This window comes from Entelurus aequoreus, linkage group LG05, assembly GCF_033978785.1.
Source record: "Entelurus aequoreus isolate RoL-2023_Sb linkage group LG05, RoL_Eaeq_v1.1, whole genome shotgun sequence".
NCBI lineage: Eukaryota > Metazoa > Chordata > Actinopteri > Syngnathiformes > Syngnathidae > Entelurus > Entelurus aequoreus.
In genome coordinates this window covers 29,169,614-29,190,219 of record NC_084735.1, presented here as the reverse complement: position 1 = coordinate 29,190,219, position 20,606 = coordinate 29,169,614, and the positions used below count along the sequence as shown (strand labels likewise).

The 20,606-nt window shown below is 40.8% G+C and overlaps 1 protein-coding gene across 1 annotated transcript in view; it reads left to right on the top strand.

Annotated features, from left to right (window-relative positions):
• Positions 1–16,528: 16,528 nt before the first annotated feature.
• The window catches only part of LOC133650429 (palmitoyltransferase ZDHHC23-A-like), a 27,266-nt gene continuing 23,188 nt past the window's right edge, over positions 16,529–20,606 (top strand). Inside the window, exons 1-2 of the mRNA XM_062047656.1 lie at positions 16,529–16,665; positions 20,045–20,606. The exon at positions 20,045–20,606 is cut by the window's right edge and continues 29 nt beyond it. Coding sequence (XP_061903640.1) covers positions 16,544–16,665; positions 20,045–20,606 — 684 coding nt within the window. The 5' untranslated portion in view covers positions 16,529–16,543. The remainder of the gene's footprint in view (positions 16,666–20,044) is intronic.

The following is a 20,606-nucleotide window of genomic DNA, read 5'->3' as shown; positions in this document are numbered from 1 at the left end:
GTGAATGACGAGGCCGGCGGTTTGTTGCAACTTTGTGACTTTATTGGACGCAGCCATCCACCAAGCTAGAACACCTGCACGCACTCACTGTCGCCGCTCCCTCACTTCTCTCGCCCACTCACTCACTGACGTCACTCACCCACATGCTGTCATATTTTAAAGGGCCACACACACACACACACACACACACACACACACACACACACACACACACACACACACACACACACACACATTCGCTACTCTCACAACTAACAAGACATCATGGTGAAGCCAGAAGTCGAGTGTCTTAACATTCTCACTACTTTTCTTTTGTCGAGCACAAAGAAAATAACATTTTAGTTAAATTTAAGTTGTGTCTTGGATCAAAGATCCTATCTACTTAAAGTTAAAGTTAAAGTGCCATTATGTTGCAGCTATTTAAAATAGTTTTGGCAATTTGTTGTGGCCTGAAATAAATTGGCCCTTTGAAACATATCTTTGTCTTTGTGTGTTGTATGTAGACCACATTGTTTGTGTGTTGTATGTAGACCACATTGTTTGTGTGTTGTATGTAGACCACATTGTTTGTGTGTTGTAGAGCACATTGTTTGTGTGTTGTATGTAGACCACATTGTTTGTGTGTTGTATGTAGACCACATTGTTTGTGTGTTGTATGTAGACCACATTGTTTGTGTGTTGTATGTAGACCACATTGTTTGTGTGTTGTAGAGCACATTGTTTGTGTGTTGTATGTAGACCACATTGTTTGTGTGTTGTATGTAGACCACATTGTTTGTGTGTTGTATGTAGACCACATTGTTTGTGTGTTGTATGTAGACCACATTGTTTGTGTGTTGTATGTAGACCACATTGTTTGTGTGTTGTATGTAGACCACATTGTTTGTGTATTGTATGTAGACCACATTGTTTGTGTGTTGTATGTAGACCACATTGTTTGTGTGTTGTATGTAGACCACATTGTTTGTGTGTTGTATGTAGACCACATTGTTTGTGTGTTGTATGTAGACCACATTGTTTGTGTGTTGTATGTAGACCACATTGTTTGTGTGTTGTATGTAGACCACATTGTTTGTGTGTTGTATGTAGACCACATTGTTTGTGTGTTGTATGTAGACCACATTGTTTGTGTGTTGTATGTAGACCACATTGTTTGTGTGTTGTATGTAGACCACATTGTTTGTGTGTTGTAGAGCACATTGTTTGTGTGTTGTATGTAGACCACATTGTTTGTGTGTTGTATGTAGACCACATTGTTTGTGTGTTGTATGTAGACCACATTGTTTGTGTATTGTATGTAGACCACATTGTTTGTGTGTTGTATGTAGACCACATTGCTTAACAGACTTTGTGTGTTGTATGTAGAGCACATTGTTTGTGTGTTGTATGTGGAAAACATTGTTTGTGTGTTGTATGTAGACCACATTGTTTGTGTGTTGTATGTAGACCACATTGTTTGTGTGTTGTATGTAGACCACATTGTTTGTGTGTTGTATGTAGAGCACATTGTTTGTGTGTTGTGTGTAGACCACATTGTTTGTGTGTTGTATGTAGACCACATTGTTTGTGTGTTGTATGTAGAGCACATTGTTTGTGTGTTGTATGTAGAGCACATTGTTTGTGTGTTGTATGTAGACCACATTGTTTGTGTGTTGTATGTAGAGCACATTGTTTGTGTGTTGTATGTAGACCACATTGTTTGTGTATTGTATGTAGACCACATTGTTTGTGTGTAGTATGTAGACCACATTTCTTAGCAGACTTTGTGTGTTGTATGTAGAGCACAGTGTTTGTGTGTTGTATGTAGACCACATGGTTTGTGTGTTGTATGTAGACCACATTGTTTGTGTGTTGTATGTAGAGCACATTGTTTGTGTGTTGTATGTAGACCACATTGTTTGTGTGTTGCATGTAGAGCACATTGTTTGTGTGTTGTATGTAGACCACATTTTTCGTGTGTTGTATGTAGACCACATTGTTTGTGTGTTGTATGTAGACCACATTGTTTGTGTGTTGTATGTAGACCACATTGCTTGTGCCGGCTTTTTTGAAACATGTTGCAGGCATCAAATTCCAAATGAGCTAATATTTGCAAAAAAGAACAACATTTACCAGTAAATATCTTGTCTTTGCAGTGTATTCAATTGAATATAAGTTGAAAAGGATTTGCAAATCATGGTATTCTGTTTTTATTTACGATTTACACAACGTGCCAACTTCACTGGTTTTGGGTTTTGTACATACGTATATATATATATATATATATATATATATATATATATATATATATATATATATATATATATATATATATATATATATATATATATATATATATATATATATATATATATATATATATATATGACGTGTGTGTGTGTGTGTGTGTGTGTGTGTGTGTGTGTGTGTGTGTGTGTGTGTGTGTGTGTGTGTGTGTGTATATGTATGTATGTATGTATGTATGTATATATATATATATATATATATATATATATATATATATATATATATATATATATATATATATATGGGGAGTTTTGACGGAGCAGAAACGTGCAAACTTGTTGGGAGTTTCCTCCTCTCCCAGCTCGCTAGCCTCAACCTGAACCTTGGTATTTACCGTGATGACGGACTGGCAGTGTGTCGCGCCTCGCCAAGGAGCAGCGAGAATACCAAGAAGCGTATATGCCAAATCTTCAAAGAGAACGGCCTACGGATCACGATTGAAGCCAACAAGCAAACCGTCAACTTCCTCGACGTCACTTTCAACCTGAGGAATAACAGCTACCAACCATTCGCGAAACCCAACACAACACTCCAATACGTGCACCATGACAGCAACCACCCACCCACCACCACGAAAAGAATACCTACCGGTATTAATAAAAGACTATCGATGCTGTCATCTAGCAAAGCTGAATTCGACAAAGCAACCCCCCCCCCCGTACCAAAAAGCACTTGATGAAAGCGGATACAACTTCACCCTCACCTACGAACCCACGCCAGGAAACCAACCAAAAAGGAGCAGAAAACGAAACAACATTATCTGGTACAACCCCCCATACAGCAAAAACGTCTCAACTAATATTGGCCACAAATTCCTCACCCTGATCGACAAACACTTCCCCAAAGGCAACACCCTAAGAAAAGTATTCAACAAGAACAACATTAAATTGAGCTACAGCTGCATGAACAACATACGACAAATCATTTCAAACCACAATAAAGCAATTGAAAAGGAGCCGTCCACCACCAGGCAGAACGACTCCAAAACCGACAAAGGCTGTAACTGCCGCAAGAAACCTGATTGCCCTCTCAACGGGGGGTGCTTACAACCATCAGTCGTTTACCAAGCAAAGGTAACACGCAAGGACATTAACACATCCGACACATATGTAGGATTAACTGAGGGAGCATTCAAAACCAGATGGAACAATCACAAAGCCTCTTTCAGAAGCAAAAGCTTGCGGAACACTACAGAACTCAGTAAACACATTTGGAATCTCAAAGACAATAATGTTGAAAATTCGATAACATGGCAAATTCTTGCATCCAGCACACCTTACAACAGTGGTAATAAAAGATGCAACCTATGCTTAAAAGAGAAACTGTTTATTATATACAGTCCAGACTTGTCATCCCTCAACAAGCGCAGCGAAATTGTATCAGCATGCCGTCACAGAAGGAAACACCTCCTAGGTAACACATGAGCCAATCACCACGCCCCTACGCCTGCCTGTACCCACCCGCTCTGTGCCCTATATAAACCATGGTATGTGAATGCTTACATTAAAATCTCCTGATGATTGAGGAAACCCTCATGAAACAGGCCTGTAGAGATGAAATAGTCTTGTGATTTTTTCCCACACATACATATATATATATATATATATATATATATATATATATATATATATATATATATATATATATATATATATATATATATATATATATATATATATATATATATATATATATATATATATATATATATATATATATATATATATATATATATATATATATATATATATATATATATATATATACATACATATATATATATATATATATATATATATATATATATATATATATATATATATATATATATATATATATATATATATATATATATATATATATATATATATATATATATATATATATATTAGGGCTGCAACTAACGATTAATTTGATAATCGATTAATCTGTCGATTATTACTTCGATTAATCAATTAATAATCGGATAAAAGAGACAAACTACATTTCTATCCTTTCCAGTATTTTATTGGAAAAAAACAGCATACTGGCACCATGTTGTGGACATTGGGGGTGCAGCATACACCAACAATAACACAGAAATGTAACTCATCAGAACTGAATCAGATATTGTACACGTTTCTGTTGTGAATAATAAAGGATTCATTTCAGGCTGCCTCTGAATAATAGCATGAAATATTACAGCACTTTCATAACGTTTAGTTATACTAAAGCGTCACTCAAATCTAAATATATTTATATAGCTTTATTGGCCCGGCTACATTGATCCATTATGAAACCAACCTGAGATATTTCTGTCCGTTACGTTTATTTCGAAATTGGTAACCGTGCGTTTTCTCTCTCAAAACGGAGTCAAATGTGCCGGGGACACATTATCAGCCCCGCGTTGCAACAAAGGCATAACTTTAAAGTTACTCACAAAAAAGCTGAACTCATGAATGCTTGTTGCCACTATGGACTTAAAAAGTTACGTACTGTGAGTTCCTCCCTTCATCCATGGCTCCAACCTGTTTCTTCTTTGATTGATTGATTGAGACTTTTATTAGTAGGTTGCACAGTGAAGTACATATTCTGTACAATTGACCACTAAATGGTAACACCCGAATACGTTTTTCAACTTGTTTAAGTCGGGGTCCACTTAAATTGATTCATGATACAGATATATACTATCATATATACTATCATCATAATACAGTCATCACACAAGATAATCACAATGAAGTATTTACATTATTTACAATCAGGGGTGTGGAGGGGGGGGGTGGTTAGGATATGGACATCAAGTAGTGGACATAGAGAGAGAGAGAGAGAGAGAGAGAGAGAGAGAGAGAGAGAGAGAGAGAGAGAGAGAGAGAGAGAGAGAGAGAGATCAAAAGGCATAAGAAAAAGTGTCTGCATTTGATTGTTTACATTTGATTGTTAGCAATCCGGGGAGGGTGTTAGTTTAGGGTTGTAGCTGCCTGGAGGTGAACTTTTATTGCGGTTTTGAAGGAGGATAGAGATGCCCTTTCTTTTATACCTGTTGGGAGCGCATTCCACATTGATGTTGCATAGAAAGAGAATGAGTTAAGACCTTTGTTAGTTCGGAATTTGGGTTTAACGTGGTTAGTGGAGCTCCCCCTGGTGTTGTGGTTATGGCGGTCATTTACGTTAAGGAAGTAGTTTGACATGTACTTCGGTATCAGGGAGGTGTAGCGGATTTTATAGACTAGGCTCAGTGCCAGTTGTTTAACTCTGTCCTCCACCTTGAGCCAGCCCACTTTAGAGAAGTGGGTAGGAGTGAGGTGGGATCTGGGGTGGAGGTCTAGCAGTAACCTGACTAGCTTGTTCTGAGATGTTTGGAGTTTAGATTTGAGGGTTTTGGAGGTGCTAGGGTACCAGGAGGTGCATGCGTAATCGAAAAAGGGTTGAACGAGAGTTCCCGCCAGAATCCTCAAGGTGCTTTTGTTGACCAGAGAGGAGATTCTGTATAGAAATCTTGTTCGTTGGTTAACCTTTTTGATTACCTTGGTTGCCATTTTATCACAGGAAAGGTTAGCCTCCAGAATGGAACCTAGGTAGGTGACCTCATCTTTCCTGGTGATAACAATGTCACCCACTTTTATGGTGAAGTCATTGACTTTCTTGAGGTTGATGTGGGACCCAAACAGGATGGATTCTGTTTTACCCAAGTGTATGGATAGCTTGTTGTCAGCGAGCCAGGTGCAAGTTCTACAGAGCTCAGCACTGAGGATTTTCTCCACCTGTGACTTGTCCTTGCCGGATACCAGCAAGGCAGAGTCATCCGCAAACAAAAACAATTCACAGTCGCATGCCGATGACATGTCGTTTATGTATATTAGGAACAGTAAAGGTCCCAATATACTGCCTTGGGGAACTCCACAGCTCACAGAGAGGGGGGGGACACGGTGCCGTTCACCTCTACCACCTGCTCCCTCCCCTCCAAGTAAAATTGCATCCAGCTCCATGAGTTTTTGTTAAATCCGATTGCTCTGAGCTTATCCAACAGTATAGCGTGGTTAACGGTGTCAAAGGCCTTCTGAAGGTCCAGCATGACCATGCCGCAGTATTTGCCCGCGTCCACCTCATGTTTGATGTGGTCGGTCAGATAGAGAAGGCATGTGTCAGTGGAGTGGTTAGTTCTGAAGCCGGATTGGAATTTGTACATGAGTTTATTAGTGGCAAGGTAACTATCGACCTGTTCATAAACAATTTTTTCCATTACTTTCGAAATGGAACTGAGAATAGCAACAGGTCGGTAGTTGCCAGGTTCCAATTTGCTTCCTTTTTTAAAGAGGGGAGTTACTCTTGCAATCTTAAAATCTTTTGGTACTTGGCCTTGTGTAATTGATAGGTTTATTATGTGCGTGATGATCGGGGCAATGATGGAGGCAGAGTCCCTGAGGAATCTGGAGGGAATATTATCAAGGCCGGTGGCCTTGTTAGGGTGGAGCGCGCTCAATTTTTTAAACACCTCATCAGCTGTGACCATTTCTAATTTGAAATCATCGTTGGATACTCCTAGCTTTCTGTAGAAGGCTTTAATGTGTTCTACACCAAAGCGACCAGAGTGGTGGGACAGCTTGTTGACAAGGGTTGCGGCTATGCTGGTGAAAAAGATGTTAAGTCTGCTAGCTACCTCCATTTTGTCTGTAATGAGGGAGTCACCCTCCTTGATGCTGATGTTGGTGAGTCTTGTTTTAAGTTTCTGGCTGCAACCAGGAAGCTGGTTGTTGAGAATTTTCCAGAGCTCACGTGGCTTATTTGTGTTTTCCTCTATTTTGTCGTTAATGTAATTTTTTTTTAAGGATTTAGTCAGGTTGGTTGACTTATTTCTTAATTTATTGCATTGCTTTTTGAGAGTTGAAAGGAGTAATTTGAGGTTGATATTATTGGGTTGTTTATCTATTTCTGTTTTACATTTTTGGTATTCAGAGTATTTCCTGTCTCTGTCTTTTATGGCAGCTAATAGGTCCGGATTCATCCATGGTTCCGAGCAGGCTTTGATCCTGACTGTTTTTACGGGAGCCATGTCATTTAGTATCTTTAGGAACGCCGTTTTGAAGCGATCCCAAGCAACATCGACCAGGTTGCTCGCGAGCACAGGGGACCAGCCCCACTCATCTAATTTTAAATTGAAATTGTCATTGGAGTATTTTTTGAGGGATCTGGATTGGGCTGTTATGTGGCCATTGGCTTTAGGTTTAGCTATTTTGCGGGTCCGGACGTTAGATAGTGGTCGCTAAGACCACAGATCATGACCCCACTATTTTTTATTTTAGGCCGGTCTGAAGTGAGAATGAGATCTATGGTTGATTGGGTGGAATCACACACCCTTGTAGGTAGCGCTATTAGCTGGGAAAGACCGTGCAGATTACAAAACTTGCTGAAGGATCTGAAGACAGGCGCATCTTTGCGTTGAATATCTGTGTTCAGATCCCCAGTTATAATTTTCTCCACGTTGTCTGTCCCCGCCAAACATTCTTCCAAAACCCCATAGAAATCACTCTGATTAGGGGGTCTATAAACAGTCCCTATTAGTACCGGCTTAGCGTTTTTAAATTTGATTTCCGCCCACACAGATTCCAGGTCATTGTGGTTAAGATCAGTGCGAGTTATGTATTTAATATCTTGGTGAATATACATACAAACGCCCCCACCGTGTTTATTCCTGTCCTTTCTGATAACCGAAAAGTTTTCTATTTCTATCTCTGAGTCAGAAATACTTTGATCAAATTTGGTTTCAGAGAAACACAAGATTTTTACCTTCGTGTTGAGGAACATTTCTCTGATTTGGTCGAGTTTGGCTCCAGAGAGGCTGTTCACATTAAGGTGGATGATGTGTAGTCCACTGGAACCAAAAAGGGCATCAGAGTCCGCTGTGTTGTGGTACTGACCAGAAAAGTTGTTGGTTATTATTGCTGTTGAAGTTGAAGAACAGAAGGAAGAGAAAGGAGAGAGAGAGAGAGAGAGAGAGAGGCATATTGTTCTTCCTCCAGGTGAAGGGGGAGGGAGGGGGAGGGGCGGAGTTGGAGAGGGGGAGAGGGGGAGAGGGGGATGCCAGGTAGGGTTGCTGGGGGTGGATTTCCTTTTGGCTGGCTTTTTTGAAGACAAAGAGAACAACGAAAATGTTTTTGTAAAGGCGCCTCTAAATCCAGTGTATGCCGCGTCCTCGACCGTCATGGACCGGGGAGAGGCCGCGTGGACCCCCGCCATCTCGTGCAGTTCCCCGCCATCACCGATGGCTGGGTCGCCGTCCACCGCCGCCGCGTCGTTCACCGCCGCTGAGTCGCTGCCTTCTCTGATGACTGGGTCGTCCTCCAACGCCGCCGCCGAGCCTCCGACCGTGTCGATGAACGGGGCGAAGTCCTCCGCCGAGCCGCCGACCGCTGGAGCACAGGTGAGCTTGAGCTGAGATGAGCCGGTAGCTGAGTTAGCTTCGATGGCGACGCTAGCAGTAGCATTGCTAGTCTTCGCCAGTCGGGACAACATTAACCGTGTTGTTACAGGTCCAGGGTTGAGTTCAGTGTCTCCTGATAGTAGAAGTAATAGTAGTATTATTGACTTTCTGTCTATCCTTCCAGTCAGGGGCATGTTCACTTTGCCTCGATGTGCAGTCAAGCACGATGCTAACACGTTAGCTCCAAAACCAAGGTGCTTCGCCGATGTATTGTCGTGGGGATAAAAGTCACTATGGATGTCCATTTCGCGTTCTTGACTCTCATTTTCAAGAGGGTGAAGTATCCGAGGAGGTTTAAAATATAAATCCGTGATCCACAGTACAAAAAGGAGGACGTGTGGGATAATCTGAGCAGTTGTTTGAATTCCCGATCGGGAGCGAAAGAGGGTGCGACCGCTCATCTCGGCGTCCTGCGTGAAAAGCTGCAGGTGCTCCTGAAGCAATGTTGTACTTCCGTGCCATTTTGCAGGAAACTTCTTTGAAGTCTTTAAAGTGAAGTGTTCCCACACTTTTGAGGACTTAGGTCGTACACTTTTCTCCATTGAAGCAATAACCTCAAGATGTTTCTCCGCTAAACTATCGGGAGTGTTTTCCTGCGCCATTTGTCGAATTTTTCCAGCAAAGGAGACGCCGTCGTCACGTGAGCTGCACATGACACATCATTGGCTAGCTTACGCCACCTCATGAGACGTAGCCTCACCGCCGCCCTGGCGCTGTTTTGTACTGTTTTTGTACTTATTTTGATTATTGTTTCTCAGCTGTTTGTAAATGTTGCAGTTTATAAATAAAGGTTTATAAAACAAAAAAAAACAACAACAACAAAATAACCAAAAAAAAAAAAAAAAAAGCCTCCGCGCATGCGCATAGCATTGTTCCAACGAATCGATGACTAAATTAATCGCCAACTATTTTCGTAATCGATTTTAATCGATTTAATCGATTAGTTGTTGCAGCCCTAATATATATATATATATATATATATATATATATATATATATATATATATATATATATATATATAAGTTATTTATTGGTTATATATATTTCATTTTAGTTGTCTTAATTCTCTGTATTTCTATATATTTATGTTTGTATTTATTTATTGTGCTAATTTTAACCCCCAAATATGAATTAAGCTTTCATTCTGCTGTATAATCTTTATATATATAGTTCTACATAGAATGTTTTAGGATAACTAGCCATCCATCCATCCATCTTCTTCCGCTTATCTGAGGTCGGCTCGCGGGGGCAGCAGCCTAAGCAGAGAAACCCAGACTTCTCTCTCCCCAGCCACTTCGTCCAGCTCCACCCGGGGGATCCCGAGGCGTTCCCAGGCCAGCCGGGAGACATAGTCTTCCCAACGTGTCCTGGGTCTTCCCCGTGGCCTCCTACCGGTCGGACGTGCCCTAAACACCTCCCTAAGGAGGCGTTCGGGTGGCATCCTGACCAGATGCCCGAACCACCTCATCTGGCTCCTCTCGATGTGGAGGAGCAGCGGCTTTACTTTGAGCTCCCCCCGGATGGCAGAGCTTCTCACCCTATCTCTAAGGGAGAGCCCCGCCACCCGGCGGAGGAAACTCATTTCGGCCGCTTGTACCCGTGATCTTGTCCTTTCGGTCATAACCCAAAGCTCATGACCATAGGTGAGGATGGGAACGTAGATCGACCGGTAAATTGAGAGCTTTGCCTTCCGGCTCAGCTCCTTCTTCACCACCACGGATCGATACAGCGTCCGCATTACTGAAGACGCCGCACCGATCCGCCTGTCGATCTCACGATCCACTCTTCCCTCACTCGTGAACAAGACACCGAGGTACTTGAACTCCTCCACTTGGGGCAGGGTCTCCTCCGCAACCCGGAGATGGCACTCCACCCTTTTCCGGGCGAGAACCATGGACTCGGACTTGGAGGTGCTGATTCTCATCCCAGTCGCTTCACACTCGGCTGTGAACCGATCCAGTGAGAGCTGAAGATCCTGGCCAGATAAAGCCATCAGGACCACATCATCTGCAAAAAGCAGAGACCTAATCCTGCAGCCACCAAACCAGATCCCCTCAACGCCTTGACTGCGCCTATAAATTCTGTCCATAAAAGTTATGAACAGAATGGGTGACAAAGGGCAGCCTTGGCGGAGTCCAACCCTCACTGGAAACGTGTCCGACTTACTGCCGGCAATGCGGACCAAACTCTGGCACTGATCATACAGGGAACGGACCGCCACAATCAGACAGTCCGATACCCCATACTCTCTGAGCACTCCCCACAGGACTTCCAGAGGGACACGGTCGAATGCCTTCTCCAAGTCCACAAAACACATGTAGACTGGTTGGGCAAACTCCCATGCACCCTCAAGGACCCTGCCGAGAGTATAGAGCTGGTCCACAGTTCCACGACCAGGACGAAAACCACACTGTTCCTCCTGAATCCGAGGTTCGACTATCCAGCGTAGCCTCCTCTCCAGCACACCTGAATAGACCTTACCGGGAAGGCTGAGGAGTGTGATCCCACGATAGTTAGAACACACCCTCCGGTTCCCCTTCTTAAAGAGAGGAACCACCACCCCGGTCTGCCAATCCAGAGGTACCGCCCCTGATGTCCACGCGATGCTGCAGAGTCTTGTCAACCAAGACAGCCCCACAGCATCCAGAGCCTTAAGGAACTCTGGGCGGATCTCATCCACCCCCGGGGCCTTGCCACTGAGGAGCTTTTTAACTACCTCAGCAACCTCAGCCCCAGAAATAGGAGAGCCCACCACAGATTCCCCAGGCACTGCTTTCTCATAGGAAGACGTGTTGGTGGGATTGAGGAGGTCTTCGAAGTATTCCCTCCACCAGTCCACAACATCCGCAGTCGAGGTCAGCAGAACACCATCCTCACCATACACGGTGTTGATAGTGCACTGCTTCCCCTTCCTGAGGCGGCGGATGGTGGTCCAGAATCGCTTCGAAGCCGTCGTTTTCCATGGCTTCCCCGAACTCCTCATATGTCCGAATTTTTGCCTCCGCGACCGCCGAAGCCGCACACCGCTTGGCCTGTCGGTACCTGTCCGCTGCCTCAGGAGTCCTATGAGCCAAAAGAACCAGATAGGACTCCTTCTTCAGCTTGACGGCATCCCTCACCGCCGGTGTCCACCAACGGGTTCTAGGATTACCGCCACGACAGACACCAACTACCTTGCGGCCACATCTCCAATCAGCCGCCTCGACAATAGAGGCGCGGAACATGGTCCATTCGGACTCAATGTCTAGCACCTCCCTCGTGACTTGTTCAAAGTTCTTCCGGAGGTGGGAATTGAAACTCTCTCTGACAGGAGACTCTGCCAGACGTTCCCAGCAAACCCTCACAATGCGTTTGGGCCTGCCAGGTCTGTCCGGCATCCTCCCCCACCATCGCAGCCAACTCACCACCAGGTGGTGATCGGTAGAAAGCTCCGCCCCTTTCTTCACCCGAGTGTCCAAAACATGAGGCCGCAAATCCAACGACACAACTACAAAGCCGATCATGGAACTGCGGCCTAGGGTGTCCTGGTGCCAAGTGCACATATGGACACCCTTATGTTTGAACATGGTGTTCGTTATGGACAATCTGTGACGGGCACAAAAGTCCAATAACAAAACACTGCTCGGGTTCAGATCCGGGCAGCCATTCTTCCCAATCACGCCTCTCCAGGTTTCACTGTCGCTGCCAACATGAGCGTTGAAGTCCCCCAGTAGAACGAGGGAATCACCCGGGGGAGCACTCTCAAGTACTCCCTCGAGTGAATCCAAAAAGGGTGGGTACTCTGAGCTGCGGTTTGGCGCGTAAGCGCAAACCACAGTCAGGACCCGTACCCCCACCCGAAGGCGGAGGGAAGCTACCCTCTCGTCCACCGGGTTGAACTCCAACATGCAGGCTCTGAGCCGGGGGGGCAACAAGAATTGCCACCCCAGCCCGTCGCCTCTCACTGCCGGCAACGCCAGAGTGGAAGAGAGTCCAGCCCCTCTCGAGAGAACTGGTTCCAGAGCCCTTGCTGTGCGTCGAAGTGAGTCCGACTATGTCTAGCCGGAACTTCTCCACCTCGCGCACTAGCTCAGGCTCCTTCCCCCCCGGCAAGGTGACGTTCCACGTCCCAAGAGCTAGCTTCTGTAGCCGAGGATCGGACCGCCAAGTGCCCTGCCTTCGGCTGCCGCCCAGCTCACATCGCATCCGACCTCTATGACCCCTGCTATGGGTGGTGAGCCCATTGGAGGGGGGACCCACGTTGCCTCTTCGGGCTGTGCCCGGCCGGGCCCCATGGGGACAGGCCCGGCCACCAGGCGCTCGCCATCGTGCCCCACATCCGGGCCTGGCTCCAGCGGGGGGCCCCGGTGACCCGCGTCCGGGCAAGGGAAATCTGGGTCCATAGTTTTTATTTTTCATTGAGGTCTTCGAGCTGCTCTTTGTCTGATCCCTCACCTAGGACCAGTTTGTCTTGGGAGACCCTGCCAGGGGGCATAAAGCCACCGGACAACATAGCTAACTAAAGACATTTCACTTTATTGTGTTTTATATTTTTCTTCAATGTTAGTATTTCTTTGGCAAATTTTGTTTTATTTTTCGCATTGATTCTGCATAGTTTTAAACATTTTTGATCATATCATATCCTATTCCCAAAGATAAATTAATTAATCATTTTGCTGCATGTTTTTTTTTTTTTACATAAATATGTTTTATGCTTTTAAACAATAACAAACTTAAAGCTACTTTACAGTATTGCAAACATTTTGGGTGTGTGCATTTTAGTTTTTGTTTTACAGTTCTTATAAATCAAGTATGCTAAATATAATCCACAAAGATAATATCACATACAGTCACATACTATATTATTAATAATGTATACCTATTTGACATATACAGTATATATAGATTAAAAAAAAAGGAATAATTAACTACATTTTAGGGTTTCTTTAACAAATGTTTTCTTTTTTTCTTTATTTCAGCGTTGTATTAAAGCATTTTAAAATTATTTTGGAACACTAAATCATATTCCAAAAGATAAATAATTTTCCAATCTTGCTGTATTGTACTGTATGCTTTTGTTCTCAACATAAACATATGTCTGTAAATAGTAAATAATCATACATTTTCCTGTATATTTTTTTAGTTTATCTCAAGTCTATGTATTTCTATATATTTTGTATATATTTTTTTGGTCAAATGTTATTCTCCAAAAATAAATTACATTTTCATTCTGCTGTATAATATTTACATATGTCAACATATCTTTGGAATGGTATTTACTATTATTTCACTTCATATTTGTTTAATATTTGTCTTTAATATTAGTATATCTTTAGCAGATTTTGGTTATATTTTGCCTTGATTTTGCATAATTTGTCAAGGTGTTAACCATATCCCCAAAGAGAAATTCATGTATTTTGCTTTATGTGTTTTAACATATGTATACACTTTTATACAATAGCAAAATAAATGCCACTTTATAGGTGCTCGTATTTAATAATTTTTTGTGTGTGCATTTTAGTTTTAGTAAGTAGTTCTCATTGACCTTAATGCTAATTTTTAATGCCCAAAGAGGAATTTTATTTTCATGCCATTTTAGCTTTTTTTTAATAATTATTTTTCGATTTTTTTTTTCCTGTTAATTCAGAGTTTAAAAAATATAATATTTATATAATATATATATATATATATATATATATATATATATATATATATATATATATATATATATATATATATATATATATATATATATATATATATATATATATATATATATATATATATATATATATATGTGATATATATATATATATATATATCTCCTGATGATTGAGGAAACCCTCATGAAACAGGCCTGTAGAGATGAAATAGTCTTGTGATTTTTTCCCCACACATACATATTACGCTCTACCACGGTATCGAGCACTATTTTTTTTTTTTTTTTTTTTTTTTTTTTGATAATCTAATTAAGACATATATATATATATATATATATATATATATATATATATATATATATATATATATATATATATATATATATATATATATATATATATATATATTAAAAGCATAATAATAATAATATAATATTAAAATAATAATAATAATAATATAATATTTATATAATATATTTAAACCCCTACATAGAAATGTATTTATTATTTTGCTGTATATATTTTAACATGATACATTCTACTTTTTGTCTATCTTTCCATCTTTTGACTTGATTTTAAGTATTTATATATATTTACATTTTAATATTTGAATTATTATTATCATTATTATCATTATACTAGTTTGAAAATGAGCCACTGAAAGCACCTCCTAGCATCACGTTGCTGTTGTGGAATGCAAGGCCACCAACAAACCCACTAGTGGATCAGACACACGCTGAAGTCTTCTCGACTTTTCAACGATTGAGCGCCAAGATCAGGTTGCCTGTGATGAGAGGAAACGTGAATCCAGAGGGTGGAGCTGCCCTGTGAATCATCACTCCACACCACTCCACTCTACCGCACTGTCTGTCTTGTGGATCATATTCTGCAGCCAGGCTAGGGAGGATTATCCATAACATCAACCAATCACAATGCCGCTTTATTCTGACGCTTAAAAAAGCCATCAGGTGTGAACTTTGGACAGGAAGTGAGCGCAGCCGACCCTCTGCACCACCGTTGGAATTCTACTACTGACAACCGTCTTGTTGCAAAGAGCCACCACAGCAGACAAGTGACATTTCTTCTCTCCCTTTTGTGTTTGTTTACTACAAACTTCTTTTTCACCCATTCACAAAAGGAGCTACAGCAGCTGCTACACACTTTTACTGCATTTGGAGCAACAATTCCCCAGAAAATTTTCTTAAATCATCAAAGTTTTTGGACATCCAAGGTGAGTTCTGAAGTTCTTTACCGCTCATTGATTGATTTATTATCATAGTTTACACTGTAGAGATGTTTAATAACTAAAATACTGCATGCATTTTGAGGGTGAAACTTAATGGGACACTGAAATAAAATATCTAATTACAGTAAAGCCTCAACTTACAAGCATAATGGGTTCCGTGACGTAGCTCTTAACTCCAAACACTTGCATCTCAAATCAACATCTCCAAAATCAATTTAAAACCGCACAATTGTAACATGTATTACGCCAGTTAAAAATAAAAAACACACTTTGAAATAAGACATATTGTCTAAAAATAGGTACAACAATGAAGTAATATATACAGCATTTATATAGGAGAGTGGACTTCTAGGGTATCTCCTTCCAGCTGCTTCTTAATCCCACACAGCATCAGCATCTTATTTAAATGTCTGCCATTTAGGTACTATTTTAATATTCTTAGCTGACGTTTAGACTCATTCTGCTTTAGTATGGTGTAGGCGAGCTCAAATTGCTTTGCAGTGCATGTTTTTGATGATTTCTTTCTTTAATTCAATGAATATCATCCTCTCCTTCACTCTCACTTTCTTCCTTCCCGTGCTTGAAAAACTAAGTTGTGTCTTTCTGTCGCTATAAGCTACTGCTAGCGTGTAACTCCAATTTTTGCTTGCATAAAAACGATCTGAAAACACTCTTAAGTGGAGGTACTACTGTGTTACACCTGTGGGATCGCATATTGAGGACTTTGTCGTGCCAGATTCTTTGTCTGGAGGGACTCAGTGGCCTTCTTTCAACAAATGACTTTCGAAGCGCTCAGTGCTGATTATAGACATGATTAATTAGTTTAATACCCTATGGAATACTTTTGGTCAAACCTTTTTAAAAGTATGTTTTTTTTGTATGAAAACAGCCGCGTGTTGAAGGTGTGTCGTCATGAAATGGGAGAAGTTGAAGCCTCCAGAGCCAGACGACCAAATGTGTTGTTGTGAGTGTGACGTCTTCCAGTGTGGATGTTGTTGTTGTGACTGTGACGACGTGGACCAGGCTTTTAACAGGTACAAACTAAAAAACTAAACTCAAATATATATATTTATTTATATATATATATATATATATATATATATATATATATATATATATATATATATATATATATATATATATATATATATATATATATATGCGTGTATATATATATATATATACACATATATATTTATATTAAATTAGCTTGTGTGTAAATTTACATAATTCATCTATCCATCCATCCATGAGCTCAACCTTCCAAACATTAATTCATTCTTCCATCGACCGTCTACCTATTTATTCATCCCTCCACTCATTCACCCATCATCAGTCCATCCATCCAGTCCTTCATTCATCAATTGATCTGTCCATCAGTCAATTTATCCACGATCACCACCATTCATGTATTCATCCATCCATATCATCTCTATGCATCCAACCGTCTCTCTATCATCTATAATCTATCAATCAACCATTCACTCATGCATCCATTGAGTCCCAATAAATGTCAATTTATCCATACCGTCATTTATCTAACCAATCCATTCATTCATTCAGTTATCCATAATCTTCATCTGTTCTTCCCTCTATCCATCTTTCATCCATCGTGTGCTTCCATTTACCTGTCTATCATCCATCATCTGCATGTGATCCATCCATTAAACATGCATCCATCCATCCATCAATCCATTCCACTTTATTTATTATCCATCTGTCATACATTCATTTATCAATCTTTTCATCAATTTCTCCGTTCATTATCAGTCCATTTATCCATTCATCCATGATCTCCATTCATTCATCCACCATCCATCTGTTTGTGCATCCATCCTTTTTGTCCACAATATCTATCCATCCACCCCTATCTCTGTATCTTTCATCATCTCTCCATCCATCATCCACCCATCAATCCATTTATGTAGGAATCTATGCATGATTTCTATCCATTGGTTATCTCTCCAACCATTCCTCCATCTATCACTGTGTCCACTCATTCATTCACCTATTCTCCATCCATCATTTTTTGCTCCATTGTATCCATGATCTCCAGCCAATTTATTAGTCTGTTCATCCATATGTTATCACTCCATCCTGTCCTCCATCTATCTCTATCCATTCATTCATTCATTCTCCATCCACCAATCCATTTGTTAATCATCCACTCATTATCTGCCATCCATCCATTTATCTGTGATCTAGCATTCACCCATCCATTCATCCATGATCTCCTATCATTCATCCATCCATCCATGTATCCATGATCTATTATTCATCCATCCATGTATCCATGATCTATAATTCATCCATCCAATTATCTGTGACCTCCTATCACCCATCCATCCAAAATCTTCTAAAATCCATCCATCAATTTATTCACAATATCCAAGCATTCATCCATCCATTGATCCACGAGCTCCTATTATCCATCTATCTCATGTTATACATCCGTCCATCCATTCATTTATCCAAAATCTATGATCTCCTATCGTTCATCTATCCATTTATCTGTGGTTCCTATAATTCATCCATCTATTTATCCATTATTTCCTATTGTTCATCCATCCATGTATCCTTGATCTCTTATCATTCATCCATCCTTTTATCCATGATCTCTTATTATTCATCCGTTTATTTACCCATGATCTCCTATAATTAATCCATCCATAATCTCCTATCATTCATCCATCCATGTATACATGATCTCCTGTTATTCATCCATCCATGTATCTATGATCCCCTATTATTCATCCATCCATTTATCTACAATTTCCAATCATTCATCCATGATCGCCTATCATTCTGCCATTCATTTATCCACAATATCCTATCATTTAATATCCATTTATCCATGATCTCCCATTAATTATCCATCCATTTATCCATGATCTCTTATTATTCATCCATCCATTTATCTATGTTCTCCTGTAATTCATCCATTCATGAGCTCCTATAATACATCCATCCATTAATCTCCAATCATTCATCCATGATCGCCTATCATTCTGCCATTCATTTATCCATAATAGCCTATTATTCAACATCCATTTATCCATTATCTCCTATTAGTTATCCATCCATTTATCCATGATTTCCTGTATTTAATCCATCCATTTATCCATGATCTCCTATTATTCATTCCTCCATGTATCCATGATATCATATTATTCATCCATTATCCATAATCTCCGATTAGTTATCCATCCATTTATCCATGATTTCCTGTATTTCATCCATCCATCTATCTATGATCTCCTATCATTCATCTAACATGTATCCATGATGTCCTATTATTCATCCATCCATTTATCAACAATCTCATATCAATTATCCATGATCTCCTATCATTTATCCATCCATTTATCAGTGATCTCCTTTGATTTATCTATCCATTTATCTGTGGCTCCTATCATTCATTCATCCATGTACCCATGATATCCTATTGTTCATCCATCCATTCATCCATGATCTCCTATTATTCATTCATTCATCCATGTATCCATGATCTCCTATTGTTCATCCATTTATCCATGATCTCCTATTAGTTATCCATCCATTTATCCATAATTTCCTGTATTTCATCCAACTATTTATCTATGATCTCCTATCATTCATCTAACATGTATCCATGATGTCCTATTATTCATCCATCCATTTATCCACAATCTCATATCAATTATCCATGATCTCCTATCATTCATCCATCTATTTATCTGTGGCTCCTATCATTCATTCATCCATGTATCCATGCATGATATCCTATTGTTCATCTATCCATTTATCCACAATCTCCTATTATTCATTCCTCCATGTATCCATGATGTCCTATTGTTTATCCATTATCTCCGATTAGTTATCCATCCATTTATCCATGATTTCCTGTATTCCATCCATCCATTTTTCTATGATCTCCTATCATTCATCTAACATGTATCCATGATGTCCTATCATTCATCCATCCATTTATCCACAATCTCATATCAATTATCCATGATCTCCTTTCATTCATCCATCCATTTATCTGCGATCTCCTTTCATTCATCCATCCATTTATCTGTGGCTCCTGTCATTCATTCATCCACGTATCCATGATATCCTATTCTTCATCCATCCATTTATCTGTGGCTCCTGTCATTCATTCATCCACGTATCCATGATATCCTATTCTTCATCCATCCATTTATCTGTGGCTCCTGTCATTCATTCATCCACGTATCCATGATATCCTATTGTTCATCCATCCAGTATCCATGATATCCTATTGTTCATCCATCCATGTATCCACAATCTACTATCATTCATCCATCCATCCATTCAGCCATGATCTCCTATCACTCATCCATTCATTTGTTCATGATCGCATGTATAATTCATCATTCCTGCATTAGTTCTGTTGCTGTGTTGGTGTAGATGGTTGCGGGACAGGACACCAAAGGCTGGATGTCACTCTGCTCTCCTGGGGGCCTTGATTGACCACTTGGAGATCTCCATAGTTCCAGCGCTGGTTCTCCTGCCGCTCCTGATGCGTGTGGCGGCGCTGCACTACCTGCTGGGCATCATGACCCTGACGGCTCTGCCCGGCCTGGTGCTGTGGCTCTACTACGCCACCCACAGGAGGAAGAGACGGACACTCTTCTTCCTCACCCTGGCGCTCAACTCTCTGGCCTACACCTACTACCTCTTCATCACGGAGATTCTTCCTCGTGGGGACGTGAGCCGCATCCAGCTGTGCTCCCTGACCGCCGGGGTGATCCTGACTATTGCCTCGCTGGTTCGGACCAAGAGAGGTCCGGGATTTGTCAGGACTGAAGCTGTTGAGTATTCGCCACACGCTAGCGTCCAATCAGAGGCGTCTTCTTGCGCAGGCGCAACATCACAGTTTCCCACAGGAAGTGGACGATGCAGCTGGTGTCCTGTGTGCAAAATTAGGCGACCATCTCGGGCGGGACATTGCAGGACATGCAGAGCTTGC